Here is a 26025-nt window from a genome sequence, read left to right on the forward strand (position 1 = left end):
CTTTTATAAACAGTGCTGCAGTGAACATGGCAGTGCCTATATTTTCAAGTTAGTGTTTTCATTTTTCAGATATACAGCCAGAAGCAGAATAGCTGGATCACATGGTAGTTCTATTTTTAATTTCTCAAGACCCTCCATACTGTTTTTCATAGTGACTGCACCAATTTATATTCCTGCCAACAGCACACAAGGGTTCAATTTTCTTGACATCCTCACCAATGCTTGTAATTTGTTGTCTTTTTGATAACAGTCACTCTGACAGGTGTGAGATGATAGTTCATTGTGGTTTTGATTTGCATTACCCTGATGATTAGTGATGCTGAGCATCTTTTCATATACCTCTTATTCATCTTGATGTCTCTTTTGGAAAATGTCTATTTATATCTTCTACCCAATTGAAAAATCAAATTATTTTTGTTGTTGTTGAGTTGAATGATTTTTTATACACTTTGAATATTAACCCTTTAACAGATATATGACTTGCAACTCACTAGGTTGCCTTTTTATTTGGCTGATAGTTTTAATGCAGTTCTATTTGTTTATCTTTGATTTTTAAAAATTCTATCTTTGCTGTCAGATTAAAAAAAAATCATCGCCAAGATCCACATCAAGAAGTGGGTCTTATCCAAATGCAGAAGAATACATCTTCTTCTCAAGTGCATTCTCCAGGATACATTTTGGGACACAAATCAAACCTCAGTAAATTTAAGAAAACTTAAATCATATCAAGCATCTTCTCTGACCACAACACTATGAGACTAGATATCAATTACAACAAAAACAAAAAAAAACCCTGTGAGAAACACAAACATATGGAGATTAAACAACACATTTCTAAATAACCAACAGGTTACTGAAGGTATCAAAAAGGAAATCAAAGATCTGACAGAAATAAATTAAAAAGAAATGAAAGGAACAATAGTAAAGATTAATAAAACTAAAAGCTGGTTCTTTGAGAAGATAAACAAAATTGACAAACCTTTAGCCAGACTCATCAAGGAAAAAAGGGAGAAGAATCAACTCAACAAAATTAGAAATGAAAAAGGAGAGGTTACAACAGACAATGCAGTAATACAAAGGATTATAAGAGACTATTATGAACAATTATATGGCAATAAAATGTATACCCTGGAAGAAATGTACTGATTCTTAGAAAAGTTTAATCTTCCAAGACTGAACCAGGAAGACACAGAAATTATGAACAACCCAATTACAAACACTCAAATTGAAGCTGTGATCAAAAATCTCCCAAAAAACAAAAGCTCAGGACCAGATGGCTTCACAGGAGAATTTTATCAATCATTTAGAGAAGGCTAAAGCCTATCCTTCTAAAACTCTTTCAAAAAATTGCAGAGGAAGGAACACTTCCAAACTCATTCTACAAGGCCTCCATCACCCTGATACAAAAACCAGACAAAGACAACACAATAAAAGAAAACCACAGGCCAATATCACTGATGAACATAGATGCAAAAATCCTCAACAAAATTTTAGCAAATAGAATTCAGCAACACATCAAAAAGCTCATACACCATGCATGACCAGGTTGGGTTTATTCCAGGAATGCAAGGATTCTTCAATATACGCAAATCAATCAATGTGACACACCATATTAACAAATTGAAAGATTAAAAACCGTATGATAATCTCAGTAGATGCAGAAAAAGCTTTTTACAAAATTCAGCACCCATTTGATTAAAACTCTTAAAAAAATGGGCAGAGAAGGAACCCACCTCAACATAGTAAAGGCTGTATATGATAAGCCTATAGCAAGCATTATTCTCAATGGTGAAAAACTGAAAGCATTCCCCCTAAGATCAGGAACAAAACAAGGGTGTCCACTTTCACCACTATTATTCAACATAGTTTTGGAAGTTCTAGCTACAGTAGTCACAGAGGAAAAAGAAATAAATCCAGATTGGAAAAGAAGAAGTAAAGCTCTCATTGTTTGAAGATGACATGATACTGTACATAGAAAACCCTAAAGATAGTATCAGAAAATTACTAGAGCTAATCAGTGAATTTAGCAAAGTTGCAGGATAAAAAATCACTTGTACACAGAAGTGATTCAGGATACACAGAAATCACTTGCATTTCTATATACTAACAATGAAAAATCAGAAAGGGAAATTCAGGAATCAATCCCATTCACCATTGCAACAAAAAGAATTAAATATCTAGGAATAAACTTACCTAAGGAGGCAAAAGACCTGAACACAGAAAATTATAGGAAATCAAAGATGACATGAACAGATGGAGAGATATTCCATGTTCCTGAGCAGGAAGAATCAATATTGTGAAAATGACTATACTACCAAATGCAATCTACAGACTCAACGTGACCTCTATCAAATTACCAATGGCATTTTTCACAAAGCTAGAACAAAAAATTTCACAATTCATATGGAAACACAAAAAACCCTGAAGAGCCAAAGCAGTCTTAAGAAAGAAGAATAGAGCTGGAGGAATCAAGCTTCCTGACTTCAGAGTATACTACAAAGCTACAGTCATCAAGACAGTATGGTACTGGCACAAAAACGGAAATATAGACCAATGGAACAAGATAGAAAGCCCAGAAATAAACCCATGCACCTATGGGTACCTTATTTTTGACAAAGGAAGCAAGAATATACAATGGGGCAAAGACAACCTCTTCAATAAATGGTGCTTGGAAAACCAGACAGCTACATGTAAAAGAATGAAATTAGAACACTTCCTAACACATACACAAAGATAAACTCAAAATGGATTAAAGACCTAAATGTAAGACCAGAAACTATAAAACTCTTAGAGGAAAACATAGGCAGAACACTCTATGACATATATCAAAGCAAGATCCTCTATGACGACCTTCTAGAGTAACAGAAATAAAAACAAAAGTTAACAAGTGAGACCTGATTAAACTTAAAAGCTTTTGCACAGCAAAGGAAACCAGAAGCAAGGTGAAAAGACACCCTCAGAATGGGAGAAAATAATAGCAAATGAAACAATTGACAAAGGATTAATTTCCAAAATATATAAGCAGCTCATACAACTCAATACCAGAAAAACAACCCAATCAAAAAGTGGGGAAAAGACCCAGACAGACATTTCTCCAAAGAAGACATACAGACAGCTAACAAACACATGAAAAGATGCTCAACATCACTCATTATTAGAGAAATGCAAATCAAAACTACAATGAGATATCACCTCATACCAGTCAGAATGGCCATTATCAAAAAGTCTACAAACAATAAATTCTGGAGAGGGTATGGAGAAAAGGGAAAGCTCTTGCACTGTTGGTTGGAATGTAAATTGATACAGCCACTATGGAAGACAGTATGGAGATTCTTTAAGAATAAAACTAGGAATAAAACCACCATATGACCCAGCAATCCCATTCCCAGGCATATGCCCTGAGGAGGCCAAAATTGAAAAAGACACATGTAACCCATTGTTCACTGCAGCACTATTTACAATAGCTAGAACATGGAAGCAATCTAGATGTCCATTGACAGATGAATGGATAAAGAAGTTGTGGTACATATACACAATGGAATATTACTCAGCCATAAAAAGGACCATATTTGAGTCAGTTCTAATGAGGTGGATGAACGTAGAACCTATTATACAGAGTGAAGTGAGTCAGAAAGAGAAAGATAACATATTCTAATGCATATATATGGAATCTAGAAAAATGGTACTCTAGTATTTATCTACAGAGCAGCAATGGAGAAACAGACATAGAGAATAGACTTATGGACATGGGGAGAGAGGAGAAGAGGGTGAGGTGTATGGAAAGAGTAACATGGAAACTTACATGACCATATGTAAAATAGATAGCCAATGGGAATTTGCTGTATGGCTCAGGAAACTCAACAGGGGCTCTGTATCAATCCAGAGGGGTGGGATGGGGAGGGAGATGGGAGGGAGGTTCAAAAGGAAAGGGATATATGTATACCTACGGCTGATTCATATTGAGGTCTGACAGAAAACAACAAAATTCTATAAAGCAATTATCCTTCAATAAAAAAATTAATTAAAAGATGTGGTACATATATACATTGGGAAAAAAAAAAGAAGTGGGTCTTGCTACCTATCTTTTCTTCTAGGAGTTCATGATTTTAGGTCTTGTGTTCAAGCCTTCAATCCAGTTTGAGGAAATTTTTCGTGTGGTATAAAATCCCAGTTTCATTCTTCTGCATGAAGCTCTCCAGTTTCCCCAACACATTTATTGAAGAGACTGTCCTTATCCCACTGCATAATTTTGGCTTCTTTGTTGTAAGTTAATTGACTATATATGTGTGGGTTTATTTCTGGCCTCTATTCAGCTTCATTCAACTATGTGTTTTCATGCCAATACCATATTGTTACAAAATAGAGTTTGAAATCAGGGGGTATGATGCCTGAAGGTTTGTTCTTCTTTCTCAAGATTTTTTGGCTGCTTGAGGTCTTTTTTGGTCCCACGCACATTTTAGAATTCCTTGTTCTGTTTCTATGAAAAATGATATTGGAATTTTTATTGGGATTGTATTTAATCTGTGGACTGCTTTGATTAGTACAGACATTTAACACTATTAATTCTTCCAACCCATGAGGACAAACTATCTCTCCATTTATTTGTGTTTTCTTCAGTTACTTTCCTTGATGTCTTGTAGTTTTTCAGTGTACAGGTCCTGAACACTGTGGTTAAATGTAATCCTAAATTTTTTTTTTTTTTGATACAACTGTAAATGGGATTGTTTTCTTAATTTTGCTTTCTGATAGCTTTTAAAAAAATGCAATAACTCTATTTATTTATTTTTGGCTGTGCTGGGTCTTTGTTGCTGCACTGGTTTTTCTGTAGTTGCGTGAATGGGGGCTACTCTCTAGCTGTGGTGCCCAGGTTTCTCACTGCAGTGGCTTCTGCTGTTGTGGAGCACAAGCTCTAGGGCATGTGGGCTTCGGTAGTTGTGGCTCCCAGGCTCTAGAGCACAGGTTCAATGGTTGCGGTGCACAGGCTTAGTTGCTCTGTGGCATTTGGGATCTTCCTAGATCATGTATCAAACCTGTGTCTCCTGTACTGGCTGACAGATTCTTTACCACTAAACTACCGGGGAAGCCCTGATAGTGTGTAGAAATGAAAAAGATTTTTGTGTATTCATTTGAACCCCAAAACATTACTCAATTTATTAGTTCTAATTGTTTTTTGTTGGACTCTTTAGGGTTTTCTATATATAATATCATGTCACCTGCAAATCGTTGACAGTTTACTTTCTCCTTTCCAATAGGGATGCCTTTTATTTCTTTTTCTTGCCTACTTGCAAGGGCTAAGACTCCCAGTACTATGGTGAGTAAAAGTGGCAAGAGTGGGCAGCTTTTGAGTATGACATTGGTTGTGGGCTTGTTGTATATGGCTTCTGTTATGTTGAAGTACATTTCCTTCACAGTTGCTTTATTGAGTTTTTTCCATCATAAATGAATGTTGATTTCTGTCAAATGCTTTTCCTGTAGCTACTGAGATAACCATATGATTTTTATCCTTCACTTTGTGTTGTATCACATTGATTGATTTGTGAATGTTGACCCAGCAACATTTATCTCTAGAATAAATCCCACTTGATCATGTTGTATGATCCTTTTAACGTATTGTTGAATTCAGTTTACTACTATTTTCTGAGAATTTTTACATCTATATTCAACAGGAATATTGTCTGTAATTTTCTTTTCTTTCGGCATCCTTGTCTGGTTTTGGGATCAGGGTAATTCTGGCTTCATGAAATGAGTTTGGAGTTTCCACCCACCTCTTCTATTTTTTCAAAGAGTTTGAGAAAGATAGATAGTAATTATTCTTTAAATGTTTGGTAGAACATTTGGGAGGTTTTTGATTACTGATTCAATCTCCTTAACTAGTAATTAGTTGGTTCAAATTTTCTATTTCTTTATGATCTCAGTCTTGGTAGGTTGTATGTTTCTAGGAATTTATCCATTTCTTCCAGATTGTTCAATATGTTGGTATGTCACTGTCTAAAGTAGTCTCTTATGATCCTTTGTATTTCTGCGGTATCAGTTGTACTATCTCCCCTTTATTTCTGATGTCATTTATTTGACTCCTCTCTTTTTCTCTTGGTGACTCTAGCTAACAGTTTTTCTGCTCTTTGTTATTTCCTTCCTTCTACTGACTTTGGGCTTTGTTCTTCTTTAACTAGTCTCTTGAGGTGAAAAGAAAGGTTTTTTGAGGCTGCTGTTGTTTCTTGAGGTAGGCATTTATCACCATGAACTTCCCTCTTTAACTCTACTGAGTAGAGTACTCTTTATTGGAGATTTTTCCCTTTCAGCATTTTGAATATATTGTGCCAGTCCCATCTGGCTTATAAAGTTTCTGCTGACAAATCTGCAGATAATCTTATGGGGGTCTGCTTATTTGTAAGTGGTTGCTTTTTCTTGCTGCTTTAAAGATTTTCTCCTTGTATTTAACTTTTGACACTTTAATTATAATGTGTCTTATCTCCATTTTATTCAGGTTTTTTTGCTGAGGTTTTACCTTATGCTTTATTTGGAACATATTCCTTTGTTTCTTTATTTTGCTTGATTTTGTGATGGTTTCTATGCAGTAGGTGAAACCACCATCCACTCAGTCTTGAAGGAGTACAGGAGATTAAACTCGTTGTTCAAACCTGTCCTAGGTCTTGGTTTGGCCCTTAAACTTTTGTACTTGTCCAAGTGGTCTATTATATTTTTTAATAACTCCCACTACTTAAGTATGTACCAAGACCTATCAGGGCCCCAAAGAAGGGGATCTCAGCACCTAAAATCAGGCTGACTGAAGTCAGACCCTAGTAGCAGCTTTTAAAAGTATGCAGGTATATACAGGTCAGTGTGATCACAAACATAAGCCCTGCTGGCACCAGAGCCAAACAATCTGGAGGTGTCCCCTGGGCAGTTGCAAAAATCAGGGCTCCTGAAAAGAGTATAAGCACTTTTCTGTGAGACACTGGTGAGCTGGAGCAAGACAGAGGGAAAGAGGTGAGATTACCTCTGTTTCTTTTGAGTAGCTCCGTAGGCCACTAGACATACCCCAAACCTGAGGCCTGCCCCTTGGGCCAGAGCAAAAAAAGCCTCTTTCACAGAAAAACTGGGGGGCTGTGCCCAAATCTGCTAGCTGTGCAGTGTTCTGTTCACCAAGAATTATCACTCCAACTGCCACATTCCATTGGAATGGCCCAGGAATGCAAGCCCCGCTGACTACCAGAGCCAGTTTATTTAGCAGCATTCCCTAGGCAGCAGCTACAAAACCCAGGCTGCTAGATGCGAGTAAACCTCCCCTTGGGGGCATACTGGCACTCAGGAGTGTGGCAGAGGGAGAGCATGAAGACAGCACCAGCTCTCTGATGTCTCCGAAAAGGATTACAATCAGTCCCCAGATGCACACTTACTTAGAAGCCTACCCCCTCAGGCTGCAGCCATCACAGCCGGGTAACAGGTTTCTTTCACAGAAAAACCGAGCTCTTGGGTCTGTGACTGTTGTTGTGCCTGGAGGTAGGAGTTATGAAAGAACTCTTTCTCTGTTGGTTACAGTTCCATGGGACCCAGGACTATAAGCTCCACTGGCACCCATCCCATGCTATGTAGATGTCTCCTCTGGCAGCAGCTATAAAAATCAGAGTGCCAGACAAGGGTATAATCTCCTTTTTGGATGACTGTTACAGTTACATTGGACCAGGAACACAAGCTCCCCTGGCCTCCAAAGGTAGGTTGATTCATGTTGATGTATGACAGAAATCAACACATATTGTAAAGCCATTATCCTCCAATTAAAAGTAAATAAATAAATAGATTGGCTGGAAATAATTTATGTAAAATAACTTAAATAGTTAAAATAAGAACTTTATCAAATTGCTTTTTATATAAAAATTTACAAGTTATCTTACCTTATCTTTAATTATATAAACTATGTAATTTATATAAATTATATAAACTGGACAGAAGTCGCAAAAATCAGGGAACCAGATACATGTAGCAGCTTCCTTCTGGGTGATAACTGGTATTCTGGAGCAGAGCAAAGGGAGAGTGCAAAGACAGCACATACCAGTCTATCCCTGGAGAGTGTTCCAGTTGTCTCCTACATGTGTCTTCAATTGGGTGTCTGGCCCCCAGGCTGATACTTTAATGTAAGTAGGTGACCCTCTTTCACTTAAGTCTGAGCAAGACAACTCTGAGCTGAACCCTGGGGCGGGTAAGTTCAAGTATGTGGGCCCTCCAATAGCCATTACTCAGAAACTTACAATCTTATGGGTCTCAGGACATGAGCCCCATTCGCTTTCAAAGTTAGATGTTTTGAGGGCTTGTCTCTTAGGTTCAGGTCTTAAAACATGGGCTGCCCAATGTGGGTTTGAACCCTTTGTTTCTTATGAGAACCTCTAGGTTTTGAGTTTCCTCCTGATTAAAGGTTGGTGGCGTTTATGAGCCTCTCCTACCTTCTTCTGTGTGGTTTTCTTCCTATTTCTGTGACCTGCAGTCATCACTTAGCCAGCCTTTAGGTTTTTTAAAGAGGAAATTATTCTGTTTAGACTACAGACTCAATATGTCCATGGGAGGAGGTGAATTCAAGATCTTGTATCACCATCTTGAACTATTTTCCCAGGTATTTTTTATGATACACATTTCATAGATGAGAAACTTGCATAAAGGGGTACATCTGGAATTCGGTCATCCAGCCTAATCCATTCATTTTACAGATAAGAAGCTTTTATTACTAACTAGTGAGTATAAGCAAACTGAATGCTTGGAAAGCAACCAAAACTATATCACTGAAATTTTTCTAATATTTATAAAGAAGAATTTATTAAAAAGTATTAATTTCTATTAAAAGCCTATTCCTTACCAAGACCTACAGTATTACTAACATTCATGTATTCCAGATGACAATAAAAGATATGGGAATTTAGAACAGTCCCAAAGACACAGTAGCATTATACTCCCTTTCAAGTATTAAGAAAATGATGTATTTGCTAGCTAACACATAAATGAGGAAAAAGTAATATGGTCAAACATCTAATTAGCCTGAGCCTTTGAACGTTTAACAGTTGTTGAAATCCTCCAGTAATTTTAAGGTGCAATTAGATCTCTGGAGAGAAAACTCTTTGAAAGGGCTTAACCTTGATCACAAACAGATTTTATTTTTCTTATTGTTTCATGTTCTGGGCAGAACAATGATACACAGTTGAGTCTGAGGCATGGCTGAAGTTCACCAGGCTCTGGCATTTGGTAGGAACACTCAGAGAACACTGCAGAAGTACATAGTGTAAAGTACATGATGATTTGGTGTCCCAGAGAACAGAACAGTTGGAAAAGCAAGGCGTAAGTCTCTGGTTAGTTATAGCGTCTTTCAGTCTAGGTCCTGGAGAGAAATTAAGAGCTGTTAAACAGTACTACTAAGTTGAGCTTAGACTAAGATCAAATATCACCTTTCAAATTCAGCTGATAAATCTTATTTTTGTGGCAACTACATAATAAACAATTTATCTAAAAGATCAGTTTGAAAACAAAAAAATTAATTTAAAGAAGAGTTAAACTATCATATATATATATATATGTATATATAATATATATAATGAACGATCATGTATGACATTACTAACCAGGTCTTTCCTTCTAATTTGCCTTTCCTTTTTTATGGGATTACTGGCTGAAATGACTTTAGGTATTAATCCCATGAAAAAGATTCAGTCATGATGAATCATGATTGATAATATTAAGGATATTATCCTGAAGTTTTAAAATTACTAATAAAAAACATAAACTTCAAGGTAGTCACTGATAAATCCTGAATAAGTTTGAGAAAAAAATTTGTGTCAATTTTTAAATAATAAAAAGTAAATATTTCTGCTTTTATTATTTCTTAAGAAAGACTTGATTTCTCACTATTGTTTATAAAACAGCTATTTAAAACAATTATCCTTTTGGTCAAATTGAACTGTAATTTTTTTTTAAATTAAAAAATTATACATATCACTTTGTATAAGTACATACTATATTAGTGTGCTTACTTTTATTTCTAGATTGTCTCGGTTTTAAATTTTAAATTAAATTAACTTCACATAAAATGTTCAGAGTATATAAATATAGTTTCTGCATACAGTTTAAGAATGAATGAAAAAACTGAAGCAGTGGGCTTTGATTCAATTAATTCTTGATTAACCATTACTGTTCTTTAAGTTTCTGCTCAAATCCGATTTTTATCACAATTTTCCTCAATAGTTTCAAATATTTCTGAAATCATTTTAGTAAAAGGATAAGTTCAGATAGGAACAAGGCTGTATATATTTAAAATACCCAAACAACTCCAACATCACTTTGTGTATTCACACCATTTTATTGATGAAGAAACTAAGGAATGGAGAAGATGATTTGCAAGTACATTAGTGAGTGGTTCTTTGTATCACCAATGAGGCAAGTAGAGTTTTATACAATGGGTATTCAATACATATATGTTGATGGGTAGCAGTACATCATTATCCTTCTGAAAAACATCGATCAGTTTCTGATTTAATCTGCTTCATAAAGTCTCAAATTAAAAAAATATATATATAGCTATGATGTAAACAGTATGGCATTCTTCTAGAAACCAAGTCAGCAGAAAATGAGGTGTGATATATCTACCTGCCTTTAATGATTATATAGAAGAGAAAAATAAACAAAGACTTAAATAGATTCTTCACAAGAAAGGATATCCAATGGGCCAAAAAGAAAAAAAAAAATTAAAAAGTCACTCAACTTTATTAGTCATCAAGGAAAGGCAAACAAAAAACCTAACATCCATACACAGGTTTCCCTGATGGCTCAGTGATACAGAACCTGCCTACTAAGGTAAGAGATGCAGGTTCGATCCCTGGGCTGAGAAGATTCTCTGGAGAAGGAAATGGCAACCTACTCCAGTATTCCTGCCTAGGAAGTCCCATGGATAGAGGTGCCTGGCAGGCTGAAGTCTGTGGGGTCACAAAAAGAGTTGGGCATGACTTAATGACTAAAAAACAACAATGTCCACACAAAGTAGAATGGAAAAAGAAATTGTGATATTCATAAACAGAATTCCAAACAGCAATTAGAATGAATGAACCAAAACTACAGAAAGCAAAATGACTGAATCTTACAAACATAATGTTTATCATTATATAATTTCATTCATATAATGTTCTAAAATAAGCAAAGCTAAACCATGGTGTTAGAAGACAGGAGAGCAGTTACTCTTGGCATGGCTGGGGTGAGATGGTGGGAAGGACAGTGACTGCAAGAGGACCAAGGGACCTCTGGGATGGTGGTGATGCTCAGTTTCTTGATACAGAAGCGAGTAATAGGAACATACTCACTATGGGAAAATTTATCTAGCTATACAATTACAAGTTGTGTACTTTTCTGTGTGAATGTTACACCTCAATGAAAGTTACATTTGTTGCTGTTGTTCAGCTGCTCAATCTTGTCTGACTCTTTGCCACCCTATGGACTGTAGCATATCAGACTTCCATGTCCTTCACCATCTCCCAGAGCTTGCTCAAACTCATGTCCACTGAGTCAGTGATGCCATCCAACCATCTCGTCCTCTGTCATCCCTTCTCCTCCTGCCTTCAATCTTTCCCAGCATCAGGGTCTTTTCCAATGAGTTGGCTCTATGCATCAGGCAGCCAAAGTATTGGAGCTTCAGCTTCAGCATCAGTCCCTTCAATGAATATTCAGGATTGACTTCCTTTAGGACTGACCGGTTTGATCTCCTTGCAGTCTAAGGGACTCTCAAGAGTTTTCTCTAACACCACAGTTTGAAAGCATCAATTCTTTGGCGCTCAGTCTTCTTTATGGTCCAACTCTTATATCCATACATAGTAACTACTGGAAAAATCATAGCTTTGACTATACAGACCTTTGTCTGCAAAGTAATGTCTCTGCTTTTAATATGCTGTCTAGGTTTGTCATAGTTTTTCTTCCAAGAAGCAAGTAAGTGTCAGGGCTGCAGTCACCATAAGCAGTGATTTTGGAGCCAAGAAAAGAAAGTCTGTCTCTATTTCCATTGTTCCCCCATCTATTTGGCATGAAGTGATGGGACTGGATGCCATGATCTTCATATTTTGAATGTTCAATTTTAAGCCAGCTTTTCACTCTACTCTTTCACTTTCATCAAGAGGCTCTTTAGTTCCTCTTCGCTTTCTGCCATAAGGGTAATGCCATCTGAATATCTGAGGTTATTGATATTTCTCCCTGCAATCGTGATGCCAGCATGTGCTTCATCCAGCGTGGCATTTCACATGATGTACTCTGCATATAAGCAGGGTGATAATACACAGCCTTGACGTACTCCTTTCCCAGTTTGGAACCAATCTGTTGTTCTAACTGTTGCTTCTTGACCTGCATACAGGTTTCGCAGGAGGCAGTTAAGGAGGTCTGGTATTCCCATCTCTTTAAGAATTTTCCACAGTTTGTTGTGATCTACACAGTCAAAGGCTTTAGCGTGGTCAATGAAGCAGAAATAGATTTTTTCTGGAATTCTCTTGATTTTTCGATGATTCAGCAGATGTTGGCAATTTGATCTCTGGTTCCTCTGCCTTTTCTAAATCCAGTGTGAACATCTGAAGAATCTCGGTTCATGTATTGTTGAAGCCTAGCTTGGAGAACTTTGGGCAATACTTTACTAGCATGTGAAATGGATGCAATTGTGTGGTAGTTTGAACATTCTTGGGCATTGCTCTTCTTTGGGATTGGAATGAAAACTGACCTTTTCCAGTCCTGTGGCCACTGCTGAGTTTTCCATATTTTCTGGCATATTCAGTGTAGCACTTTCACAGCATCATCTTTTAGGATTTGAAACAGTTCAGCAGTTGAAACAGGAGGAATGGAGGAATTCCATTACCTCCACTAGCTCTGTTTGTTGTGATGCTTCCTAAGGCCCACTTGACTTCTCATTCCAGGATGTCTGGCTCTAGGTGAGCGATCACACCATTGTGGTTATCTGGGTCATGAAGATTTTTTGTACAGTTCTTCTGTGTATTCTTGCCATCTCTTCTTAATATCTTCTGCTTCTGTTAGGTCCATACTGTTTCTGTCCTTTATTATGCCCATCTTTGCATGAAATGTTCCCTTGGTATCTCCAATCTTCTCGAAAAGATCTCCAGTCTTTCTCGTTCTATTGTTTTCCTGTATTTCTTTGCACTGCTCACTTAGGAAGGCTTTCTTATCTCTCCTTGCTATTCTTTGGAACTTTGCATTCAGATGGGTATACTGTTCCTTTTTGCTTCCCTTCTTTTCTCAGCTATTTGTAAGGCCTCCTCAGACAGACAACCATTTTGCCTTTTTGCATTTCTTTTTCTTGGGGATGGTTTTGATTACTGCCTCCTGTACAATGTTACAAATCTCATAAGGGTAATGGTGGTAATGGCGACCTCCTTCAAAAGGACTTATGCCAGCATGCCGCAGCTCCCAGGACTGTTGTAGTCAGTGCCTCTGACCCCGCGGCAGGCCACTCTCAATCCACACCTCCACGGGAGATTCCTGGACACTCACAGGAGAAGATGAACACACATCCTTCTACTGCACCATCTTATTCAGACTTGCTAGTCCCTCCCAATGGAAGCGTCCACAAGTCTCTTATCCTCATACATCAAAGGGCAGACAGAATGAAAACCACAATCACAGAAAACTAACCAAACTGATTACATGGATCACAGCCTTGTCTAACTCAATGAAACTATGAGCCATGCCATGTAGGGCCACCCAAGACTGATGGGTCATGGTGGAGAGTTCTGACAAAACGTGGTCCACTGGAAAAGAGAATGGCAAACCACTTCAGCATTTTTGCCTTGAGAACCCCATGAACAGTAGAAAAGGCAAAAAGAAATTTGCCTTTTGCTACTGGTGAAGAGAGAGAAAGCTCCAGAAGGAATGAAGAGGTTGAGCCAAAGCGGAAACAATGACCAGTTGTGGATGCATCTGGCAGTGAAGGCAAAGTCCGAAGCTATAAAGAACAATACTGCCGTACTGTAAAGAACAATAGGAATCTGGAATGTTAGATCCACGAATCAAGGTAAATTGAAAGTGGTCAAACAGGAGATGGCAAGAGTGAACATTAACATTTTAGGAATCAGTGAACTAAAGTTGACTGGAATGGGTGAATTTAATTCATATGACCATTATATCTTCTACGGTAGGCAAGAATCCCTTAGAAGAAATGGAGTAGTCCTCATAGTCAACAGAAGAGTCTGAAATGCAGTACTTGGGTGCAATCTCAAAAATGACAGAATGATCTTTGTTCATATCCAAGGCAAGCCATTCAATATAACAGTAATCCAAGTACATGCCCCAACTACTAATGCCGAAGAAGCTATGTTGAATGGTTGTATGAAGACCTACAAGACTTTCTAGAACTACCACCAAAAAAAGACATCCTTTTCATCATAGGGGACTGGAATGCAAAAATAGGAAGTCAAGAGATAACTGGAGTAATAGGCAAGTTTGGCCTTGGAGTACAAAATGAAGCAGGGCAAAGACTAACAGAGTTTTGCCAAGAGAAAGCACTGGCTCTTGGAGTTTTGACAAGAGAACTATGGACAGAGGTTCCTAACATTGTACAGTAATTAAAACCATCCCCAAGAAAAAGAAATGCCAGTGTATTAAAACAATAATCAATGTTTTGTTATGGAAAGATCTCTGGATATGTTGCTGAGTGAACAACTGCAAAGTAAAAAACCATGTAAATAGTATATAAAGAAAGCAGAAATAAAAATCTGTAATAGAGCTTACCTGTACACTGTCACAAAATATTGCCTGCATGACAGAAAAGAAACTAACATGATTTGTTGTCTACAGGGATAGAAAATGGATGGCTGAAAGATAAAGATGAGATGGAATTTCTTCTTTGTATACTTTTTATGCTTTATAGTTTATAATCATGACTGTAATCATCCAAAAATTAAATTAAAATCAATAAACTATAGCTTTTGATGCTTATAAGTACCTTTGACCCTTATAAGTACCTTTGACCCTTGAACAACCTGAATCTAAACTACATGGGTTCACTTACATGCAGAATTTTAAAAATAAATACTACTACAGTATTATAGTATCCTTGGATGGTTAAATTCCCAGATGTACAACCAAGGATATGGAGGACCAAGTGTAAATTTATAGTGGATTTTTGGCTGCTTGGGGTCAGCATTCCTAACCCCTGCAATGTTCAGGACTCAATCATATTCTATACTTCAATAGAAGTATCAAAGTACCCAAGTTCAGAGACATTGAATTCAAGGCTATTGAGTACAGCATTTTTAATAGTAGAAAAATCAAGAATTACCTAAAGGCTCACCAATAAAAGGAAAGGTATAAGCACACATAGACACAGATACAAACACATAGCATAGAATATTTATACTATGAAATATTGTGTAGCAGTTAAAAAAAACCATAAGAACTCTACATATACAGACAAGGAGAGCTACCTAACATATATGCTTAGTGATAAAATAGTAAGAACAATATATACAGTATAGTTTCATTTGAATCTTAAAACCTTATGAATAACTGATAGGACTCAGGTATACAGAAAACGAGAACAGAAAGATAAAACTTAAATACTTAAGCTTTAGGAATACTTAAATTTCAAGAAGATAGTGAGATGAAGGGGTGAATAAAGAAGATTTTAATTTGATGCTTCATTTTCAGACTGTTTTAATTTGTTATAATCAACACATAGTGTATACTATTTGCAGAATCAAAAAATATCTGATAAGAGGTTAATATTCACGATATACAGAGAACTCCTAGAACTCAACAACATAAAAACAACCCAATTCATAAATAGTAAAAGAATCTGAATACATTTCACCAGAGAAGATAGGCAATAGGTCTAAAGTATATGAAGACATGCTCAATACCACTAATCATTCAGGAAATGCAAATCAAATCCACAATAAGATAGCACCTCACATCCACTAAAACGGCCACTACCAAAAACCCCAGAAAATAGTAAGGGTTGACAAGGTATGGAGAAACTTACGCAGTGCAGTCATTATGAAAAACAGTATGATAATCCCTCATAAAATTAAAATAGAATTACTATATGGAAAAGACCCTGATGCTGGGAAAGACTGAAGGTAGAAGGAGACGGGGACAACAAAGGATGGGATGATTGGATGGCATCACCAACTCTATGGACATGAGTTTGAGTAAGCTCCGGGAGTTGGTGATGGACAGGAAGGCCTGGCATGCTACAGTCCATGGGGTCGCAAAGAGTCGGACACGACTGAGGGACTGAACTGAACTGAACTGAACCGAACTGAACCATATGATCCAGCAATTCCAATTTTAGGCATATACCCCAAATAACTGCAAGTAGATCCTGAAGAGATTCTGCATAGCCATGTTCACAGAAGCATTATTCATCACAGCCCAAATGTAGAAGAGCAACCTAAGTACCCATCAGCAGACAAATGGAAAAACAAAATGGTGAATACACATAATGGAATATTCTGACACATGCTACAACACGGATGAACCTTGAAGACATTATGCTGATTGAAATAAGCTATTCCAAAAGGAGCATACTGTAGGATTCTGCTTCAAACTCAACAGACAGAAAAGCAGAACAGTGGCAGCCAGGGGATGGGGGAAAGAGAATGGTGAGCTTTCGTTTAATGGGTAAGAGTTTCAGTTTTGCAAGCAGAGTTCCCTGAATGTATGGTGGTGTGGTAGAACAATGTGACTGTACTTAGTAAGACCAAACTATAAACTTAAAAATGGTAAATTTTATGTGTGTATTTTATCACAAATAAAAATAAATGAATTCGTGTGGTTTTATAATAAGCAAAGACTAGTGCAAAGTTTTGTTTAAGTATCTATTTGGGAAGAGGGAGAAAAACATATGTTTAAATGGTAATTTAGAAAGCCAGCAGAAGACAGGATGATTAATTTTAAGTAAGTAACATCATCAGTCAGTGATTTTCAACCTTTTCCTCCCTTCTTTAATGCATCTGAATTCTAAATTTCTTAGCTCTCCCCTCAGCTATAGTAGCTTGTTTTGGATGGCAGAAAACCAGGGGCTTCCCTGATGGCTCAGATAGTAAAGAATCTGCCTTCAATGCGGGAGACCTGGGTTCAATTCCTGTGTTTGGAAGACCCTCTGGAGGATGGAGAGGCCACCCACTCCAGTATTCTTGGGCTTCTCTGGTGACTCAGACGGTAAAGAATTCACCTGCAATGTGGGAGACCTGGGTTCGATCCCTTGGTTGGGAAGGTGCCCTGGAGGAGGGCATGGCAACCTACTCCAGTATTCTTGCCTGGAGAATCCCTATGGACACAGGAGCCTAGCAGGCTACCATCCATGAGGTCGCAAAGAGTCAGTCAAGACTGAGTGACTAAGCACAACATATAACACAAGTAAAACCAGACTAAAGATTATGGGTGGTGGAGTGGGGACTTAGAAGCCTGGATCCCTACTGATCACAGAGCTGGCGAAAGAAAAACTGACTTCCTTCTTCTTGTTGCAACTACTGTTCCCTGGATATTGCTATATGCAAATTAACTTGATATCTAATGGATGAGACTTAAAAAAAAACTGCTCTCACTACCTTAAGCCTCTAGTTCTAACTACTTTTTCTTTCTCTAACTCTTTAAAAACAAGTCTTTACTCAAGTTCTGTACTTACCATCTGTTTACCTTTCATGACATTGAAATCAGGCTTCATTCCCTAGATAAGGAAACTGCTCTGGCAAGAGTCTACGGGCCTATTAACTGACTTTTTCTTGTCTCCCTCTTATTTGAGCTGCCCGAGGCACAGGAGATTGGGGTGAATTCCAGTCTCAAAATAATCTCTTTTCTTACATTATCACACAACATGGTTTCTTGTTTCTCTTTTAAATTGTACCTCATTTTTGAAAGTGAAAATGAAAGTGAAGTCGTGTTTGACTCTTTGCGACCCCATGGACTGTAGCCTACCAGGCTCCTCTGTCCATGGGATTTTCCAGGCAATAGTACTGGAGTGGATTGCCATTTCCTTCTCCAGGGGATATTCCCGACCCAGGGATCGAACCCAGGTCTCCCACATTGTAGACAGGCGCTTTACCGTCTGAGCCACCAGGGAAGTCCTAAATACCTCATTTTTGGAGGGCTCTTATTCCTAACTCCTAAATACCAATTCTCTCCTTAACTTTAGTTTCTCACTTCCTGCTGATGTTGTTTTTACTGCTTAAGTTTTCAGTGACCCTGCATGACCTACATGTGGAAGTAGTCTAACTTTTTCGGCCTGGTCTCCAATATCTTCTCCTGAACTCTGATCATAAGCCTCCCTGCATTAAGTACTGCACCTTCCACCTAGAATGCCCTTTCTGAATCCCTAGTCCACTTGGTAAACGTCTTAGTTTTTATTCAAGTCACCTCTTCTGTGATGTCTGATTTCAATTCACCAAGATGAACTAGTAACTCTTTCTTTGCACCCATTTCTTTACTGGTCTGTTTCTCTTATTTGAGAGTAGGGATTGTGTATATAATGCTCGGTGAATTAATACACTCAAATTAATTTATTTTTTAAAACTTTATTTTAATTTGTCCTTAGGAGTAGTAAAGTTGAAGTCTTAATAGTGTTAGCTAAAAGAAAAGTAATCAGTGCCTAACAGCTGCAATGTATACTGGGAGCAGATAAAAAAGTTAAGGTAGTAAGAGCAGTGATGAATTGATAAAGATTCAAGATATGAAACAGCTGGGTTCATAGACATGCAGTTTCCATGGGCAGGGGGCGGGGAGTGGTTACTGGAAAGGACTGATTTTAAATTAGGAGACTTTGTTTGTTATGACTATAACATGTGTTGGTGTAGTTGACATAATTTGGGACCAGTCAGCCTTCTCTACAAATGCGTCAAATAATAGAACTAATACCTTTCCTGACACAGTATTTAGAATTCTAGCTTTATTCTGCCACTGTACTATTACTGCTTTCTCTTATTACTGTAAAAAGTTGAGAAAGGAAAAATGAGCACTCTGTAAAGGGACTAGTGCTATGAAACATAGAGAAGTTGAGGAAAGACAGATTATCAACTAGCCCCTTGAGAATCAAGTCACTGGAAACATAGGGAAAAGAGAAAACCAGGATAAGGCTTCCTCTGTGAAACAGGCCACACCAAGGAAGCATAAAAAAAAAACCACACCTGAAAAGTTGTAACTTAAAGGCTAGACAATGTATTTAGGTTAACAACTCAGACATTACAACTATTAATGTAAATTTAAATGGTAAAAATCTTTTGCTGGTTTATGTCTTAGGTATATTTAATATACATATTCAGCTGTCAAATAAGAACATAATTTAATAATGCTGAAACTGATCATTTTTATGTTTTAGTTTACTATTTCTAAATAGTTAAATATATTTAAAATACAATTAAGGTTTGGAAAATGCTACTCCATAAACAGAACAGCATTTGGGACAAGTTTCTAGAGTTAATAGGGATTAATGTAAAAAGAGTTCAGCTTTAAGGTCAGAAATCCTGGTTTCAGATTTGTCCAGAACAGTTACTTCTGAATCATAAGGACCTCACTTATAAAGCAGGAATAATATCTGCTTTCATTTACTTTATACTGATGATCTAACATTAAACAATATATATTTAAGAAATTTATAAATTCTGCCCACATGTTTAGGTCTGAGTTAGATTTTAAGCAGATGGAGAACATTTATATGCCATTTAACTCATGAAATGTCCACTATTTAAAGCTCTTAAATATGTTACTAGAATCTATTTCTAACTTCAAGGTTGTCCTCAAAATTTAAATTACACTGATTAATACAATAGAAATTACAAACTCACATGCATAAGTACACAAGAATCACAACTATATTAATATAGTTATAATTATAAGAATCACAACTATATTAATATAGTTATAATAATTAATATAGTTATAATATAGTTTGTATTAATGGCTATATACAAACTGAAAAGCAAAACAATCATGTTCCTTAAAATATTAAATATATTAAAAAAAAAAAGGATTTGGACATTTGTGTCCCAGGAAACACTGTAGCCAAAGTTGTCAAGTTTATAAATCTGAACATTTGTGATTCTACTCAGAATGAAAGCAAACAGATTTTCAAAAATGCTAAAACAGGCTGCATATTATTTTGTAAGAAATGTACTTAAGATTAATGCTTGTGTTTCTCTATCATGCAGGAGGAAGAAGCAGCAGGAACTGTGGTTGCTGCCATCTCTGTTGCTAGTTGTGTGCAAACACCAGTGTTCTGGGACTGGTTCATTCACCAGCTTCTTCTGTCAGTCAGATTTCAAGACCAGAGACAATGTTAGATTACAACTTTTAGAAATGTAATAATGTGAACTGCCTAAAACAAAATGATATAAATGGTGAGACTAAAAGGATGGACAAATAGACACTTATATTAGACTGATATCCAAGATGGGTTACAAATACTGGTATCAGAGAATTTAACATACATTTAATGTGACAAAGGATCTTTTTTTTGGTTGAGAACAGGTTTTAACTATCATAAAGATACACAATCATGAACGTTTTCTGTCTTGAAGAGACAGAAGCAAAAACCCATCAAAAATAAGAAATTGTGAGAAACATTACTTTTGTAAAAGATTAACACACTACTTGTGCTCAACTAATAGACAAAAGAGCAAGGATTTTTTGCAGAATTTGAATATTACAGCAAAGTAGTTTTAGTATTTATCAATATAAGCCAATATACAGTGCAAAAAAAGAGAATGTCCAGAAATATTTATAAAAATTCATAATGTGTTAGGCTGAGAGTAAACCTCAACAATTACAAAAAATAAAAACCTGAATGAGCCACATTCTTTGACTACAATATATTGGGTAAGATGTTACGGAAAAACCCAAATGAACTTTTTGGCCAACCCAGTAATATAACTAGAAATTAAGTGCAAAAATGGAAAAAAAAAGTCCAACTCCCTCAAGCACATAAAAAGTTCCTAAGTATTTTGGTACAAAGGAGTAATCAAAGCTGTAATTGCACACTATTAGAAAGTAATGGTAAATGTAACAACTGTACCCATACCTAAGGAATATAGCCAGAAATATAAGAGGCAAATTCATAGATACAAATGTCTTTATCTTAAGTAGGAAGTCTTCTTATCTTTAGTAAGGAAAAAACCTGAAAAAAATCAGGATAACAAAAATAAAGACACCTAAAAATGAGACGGAATACAAAAAAAATAAAACCAACATATCAATCTTTGTTTTTTAAAAGAAAACCAATAAAAGTAAACTATAGCTAAGTATAATTTGAAAAAAAAAAAAGGAAATTCAAATGAATAAAACTAGAAATATAAAAAAGTATACAACAGATAAAGAAGATACTGTTTGTAAGAGAATAGTATTTGTAATATCATGCCAATATATTTGAAAATCTGAATGAATTCCAGGAAAAACCAATGATCAAAATAGATTAATGAAGTAAAAAAATCTAACCAGGAAAAAATACAAAAATTGTCAAAGAATTACCTCCAACAAAGCCTCCAGGCCTAGATGGTATTATAGCTGAGTTCTTTAAAACTTTCAAGAACAAGTAAGTCCCATGCTATATAAACTGTTCCAGAGCACAGAAAATTAGGGAAAGAGTTCCAATTCAGTTACGAAGCTGGCCTAACCCTGATATCAAAACCTGACAAAGATAGCACAAAAAAAGAAAATTCACTTATGAATATAGATGCAAAGATCCTACAAAATATACTTGAAAAGAGAAATCAACAGTATGCTAAAAGATTACACATCCTGACATGCAGAAGACATTCATTCTAGGAATAAAAGAAGGGTTTATATTAGGTACTATCATTATACATCATATTAATAGATCATAGAATAAGGACTGAATAATTTTAACAGATGCCCAAAAAGCATTCTGGTAAATTTCAGTATCAATTTCTCATAAAACAGCCAATATAAGTTAGAAAAGTGATTTCAAGCATCATAAAAAATTGATTGGTATGAAAATAAAACCATGGACATTTCTGAAAAAAAGGGATCATGAGGGAAGGCTGGTCCTACCGCTGTTAATTTTTAGCTTTTTAAACATTTACTGGCTAAAATACTTAAAAATACTATGGTGTTAAAGTAAGAAGAGAAAAATACAAAAAAAGAAAACTGAGTCCAAAGGGCTTTAGTAAGATAAAAGGTACATTTAGATTAGTATTGTGAAAAAAAAATTTTATTATCAATAAATAAGACTGGGATAATTAACCATTTAGAAAAAATTAAAATTAGTTCCTTATCTTAAGGCATTTGTTTACAAAAATAAACATATATACTTGGTCCAGAAGGACTAAAGGGTTATGCATGAAAAATGAAATGAGTAACATCAAGGGAAAATACACATGGATTATTCAGCAGCTAGGGGCACTGGGAAGTTCTTTCTAAGCAAAATAGCAATTTCATAAGCTGCAAAGACGTAGACAGATCTGACTACGTATAAAAAACTAAAATTAAAAAATAAACAGTAATCTTGGAACAATTACATTTTAGTAGTTAATATCCTTAATATACAGTGGTTCATAAGCCAGCAATTCCAATTTTAATAATCTACACAAAATTATAGTCAAGAATATTCACTGCAGTATTATTTGTAAACAGTTTCCTCATTTAAGAATTGTATAAGCAGTGGGGTCAAAATTTGATTAAACAATAATAAGAAAAGAAGGCGTTAGAAAAAATAAAAAGAAGTAATAAGCCAAAATGTTTATTTTTAGGTAGTATGATTTACTGGTGCTAGTTTTCTTATACATTTATGACTATCTGTCAAACTTTCATGATGAATACATACTACTTTCATAATTAGAAAAACTAACACATTAGTCATCACTTTCATAAATACATGTGATTATCAGGCTTCAAAAGTTTCAACAAATATAAAAATTTGTAACAGTTTGTAAGTCAACTGTCTTTGCGTGTGGAAAGTCCCTTAAACCTTTTAGTTCTAATAATATCTTAATTTAGCATAAAAATACAGTTAAAAGAAAAGATACAGTCTTAGATTATAACTTCATTTATTCTCTCAAAGAGATTTTGATTTTAATGACTGTTAAAGGGATTGGTTTTCACACAAATATATCTGCCATTGCAATGAACAGAAATAATTCAAAATAAAGGTTTTTCAGTGAGTATTTAGAACAGAATCAATTTAAGACTTGTTACTCTATGTTAGGTTTTTATTCAGGAAACCTCATTAAGGTACTCCAAACTGGAAGATGACTAGTCCAAAAAGGCTCTTAAAAAAATTATATATATATATATATAATTCATATTCTTGAGGGTAGAAGCTGTGTCTTATTTATTGTATCCTCAGAACTTTACAGAGTTTGAGATGGCATGTAGGCGGTATTCAGCAGATTGCTATAGATTGAGAAAATGAACTTTACAGATTTGGGTCACAAGTACTCTTAGCTTTAATTTTCCTAAAGAGGAAACATCTAAAGCTGTTCAGTTAAACCTCGTACCCTTGATTTGTTTCAGACATGTCCCTTTAAACTTTCTCCAACTCTAGCGCATTTCTTAAGGTGAGTGAATCAGAATTTTTAATGAGGATAGAAAGTTTTCTTTCTAGATACCAATGATCTTAGAAAGTGTCGTTCTTTTGCATCATACAATGGTTAACAGCAGCATTTACTTGATACTTTTCTTCCAAATTGTGTAAGGACAACACAGAGAATCTCCTTGCTTTGATATTTCAATATTCAGAAAATTTTGGTTTCATTTACTCTGCCAGAACACTCTAAATCAATTATAAAATGTTAAACAAGACTAGATTTAGGATCTCTTAATTTTCTCTAATCAGAAGGGCCCATTAGCCTCTATACTTGTGCTTACCACGTTTAAGTAAATTACATGTACAATCAAAACTGTCTGAGTGTCTCCTATGTACAAGGCGCTGAACTCCTTTGTCTGAGAAAATTCACAACATTCCATATACTTTGTTTTTTTCTCAGGTCTCTATGCCTTCAGATATCACTCCTGTCATCCAGAAGAATTTTACAGAAATCCTTTCACTCAGTAATGTTGTTCTTTATTATATACACAATGAGCGAAGCTTAGACATGGGAGGAATCTTACAGATGTCCAAGTTAAATTCTCATATACCAGCATGATATTCACCAATGATAAACAAATCATCATAGCCATAGTTAAGCTCTTTAATACATTGTATGCCAGACATACACACATACAACTTACTTGTACTCATCATAGACTTCCTGTTTGGGCAGTGAAGTCTCAGGATGCTCCTCTAGGGTATTTCGAATCCAGGAGAAGGCATGCATCTGCTGTGCCCGACTAGATGACATGGCATTCTGATCACTAATCATAAAACAAGAACATATTTTAGCTGAAACAGACGGCAATTCACTGATAATTTTTGAGCCAGGCCTAAATGTTCCACTAAAGGACTGTGTGTAAACACACTATAAATGATCAAACCAAACTCTGGGCTTAGAGTATATGCCCAGCTTTCCAAACACAAATTGTCCACCTATGGTTGTGAGCCATTTTCTATACCTAGTGTTCGGCTGAAGTTATGGCCCTGTTCCATCCCCTACCATTGTCTCTAAAACGGCAGAGGTGATGGAGTACTGAAAACATAAGGTATTTGTTTAGCCCACAACTCCCTCTAAGGGGACATCTGCTCACTTACTTGCCTGTTCATTTGCCTAAACTTATGAAATCATCGAACTACAAAATGAAAGTTATCGAAAACATTGTTTATTTTCTATTTGCTTAGCATTCTCAAGTAACTACCCTAAAATTTTACTTTCTATGCTTTGGAATGGAATTCACACTCGAGAGATCCTGACAGGACAAATCTCCCTCCATGGGCCTTCCTGTAATTGGCCCTCCTCTCCAGACTAACGTCTTCACTAAACATTATACGTTTTTATTAACTGGCATTGTCACTTACAAACTAATTTCATGAAATGAACAATCAAGACAATGTGAGGGAAGCTCCTCATTTGACTCGGACATTCATTTCAGCTACAAAAACAATAATAATTTATGTATTTCCAAAGAAATTACTGACCAATTTCTAGGACAAAAAAAATATTAAAACAGTTACAAAATTTGGTTCAAGGGGAAAAAGTAAAAGCAGCAGATTTTCCACTCCATTTCTTTTCATACATATACTTTTAAAGTAGGAGACTCTTAAGTGTAACGTCTATAAATGAAATGAATTCTGAGAAATTTTAAAAGGGTAGAGAAACTCAGAGTAGAATGTATGAACCAACAACTTATCTCTACATTTTCTAAATGAGGCTATTACATGTTTTTACTAATGAAAACAAAGTAATACCCAAGCACTCAAAACATCACACATTTATCATAAATTCATGTGCCATACAGAGAATTCACTTTTTCCTCCCTTTTTAAAATTCTGTGATCTGCTTACCTGACAACCTAAAAAAATTCTTGCACTTTATTGTTCACAATAGTTATGTTTATTCTTTGATTTTTCAGTTTAATTTTCAAAATCTCCCACACTGCATAAATATATTGATCTATTTATAAAACATAAGCCAATTGCATTTCACAGCATTTATTCGGGTACTCAATAAACTGTGGAAAACTCTGAAAGAGATGGGAATACCAGACCACCTGACCTGCCTCTTGAGAAACCTGTATGCAGGTCAGAAAGCAAGAGTTAGAAACGGACATGGAACAACAGACTGGTTCCAAATAGGAAAAGGAGTGCGTCAAGGCTGTATATTGTCACCCTGCTTATTTAACTTCTAATGCAGAGTACATCATGAGAAATGCTGGGCTGGAGGAAGCACAAGCTGGAATCAAGATTGCTGGGAGAAATATCAATAACCTCAGATATGCAGATGACACCACCCTTATGGAAGAAAGTGAAGAAGAACTAAAAGGCCTCTTGATGAAAGTGAAAAAGTTGGCTTAATGCTCAACATTCAGAAAACTAAGATCATGGCATCTGGTCCCATCACTTCATGGCAAATAGATGGGGAAACAGTAGAAACAGTGGCAGACTTTATTTTTCTGGGCTCCAAAATC

General features: G+C 36.0%; 1 protein-coding gene across 1 annotated transcript in view; it reads right to left on the minus strand.

Moving 5' to 3' along the window:
- Positions 1-26025, minus strand: part of RFX7 (regulatory factor X, 7) — a 73147-nt gene that overhangs the window by 18086 nt on the left and 29036 nt on the right. Inside the window, exon 3 of the mRNA XM_010836788.1 lies at positions 24196-24318. Coding sequence (XP_010835090.1) covers positions 24196-24305 — 110 coding nt within the window. The 5' untranslated portion in view covers positions 24306-24318. The remainder of the gene's footprint in view (positions 1-24195; positions 24319-26025) is intronic.

Source organism: Bison bison, unplaced genomic scaffold (genome assembly GCF_000754665.1).
Source record: "Bison bison bison isolate TAMUID 2011002044 unplaced genomic scaffold, Bison_UMD1.0 scf7180017864066, whole genome shotgun sequence".
Lineage (NCBI taxonomy): Eukaryota > Metazoa > Chordata > Mammalia > Artiodactyla > Bovidae > Bison > Bison bison.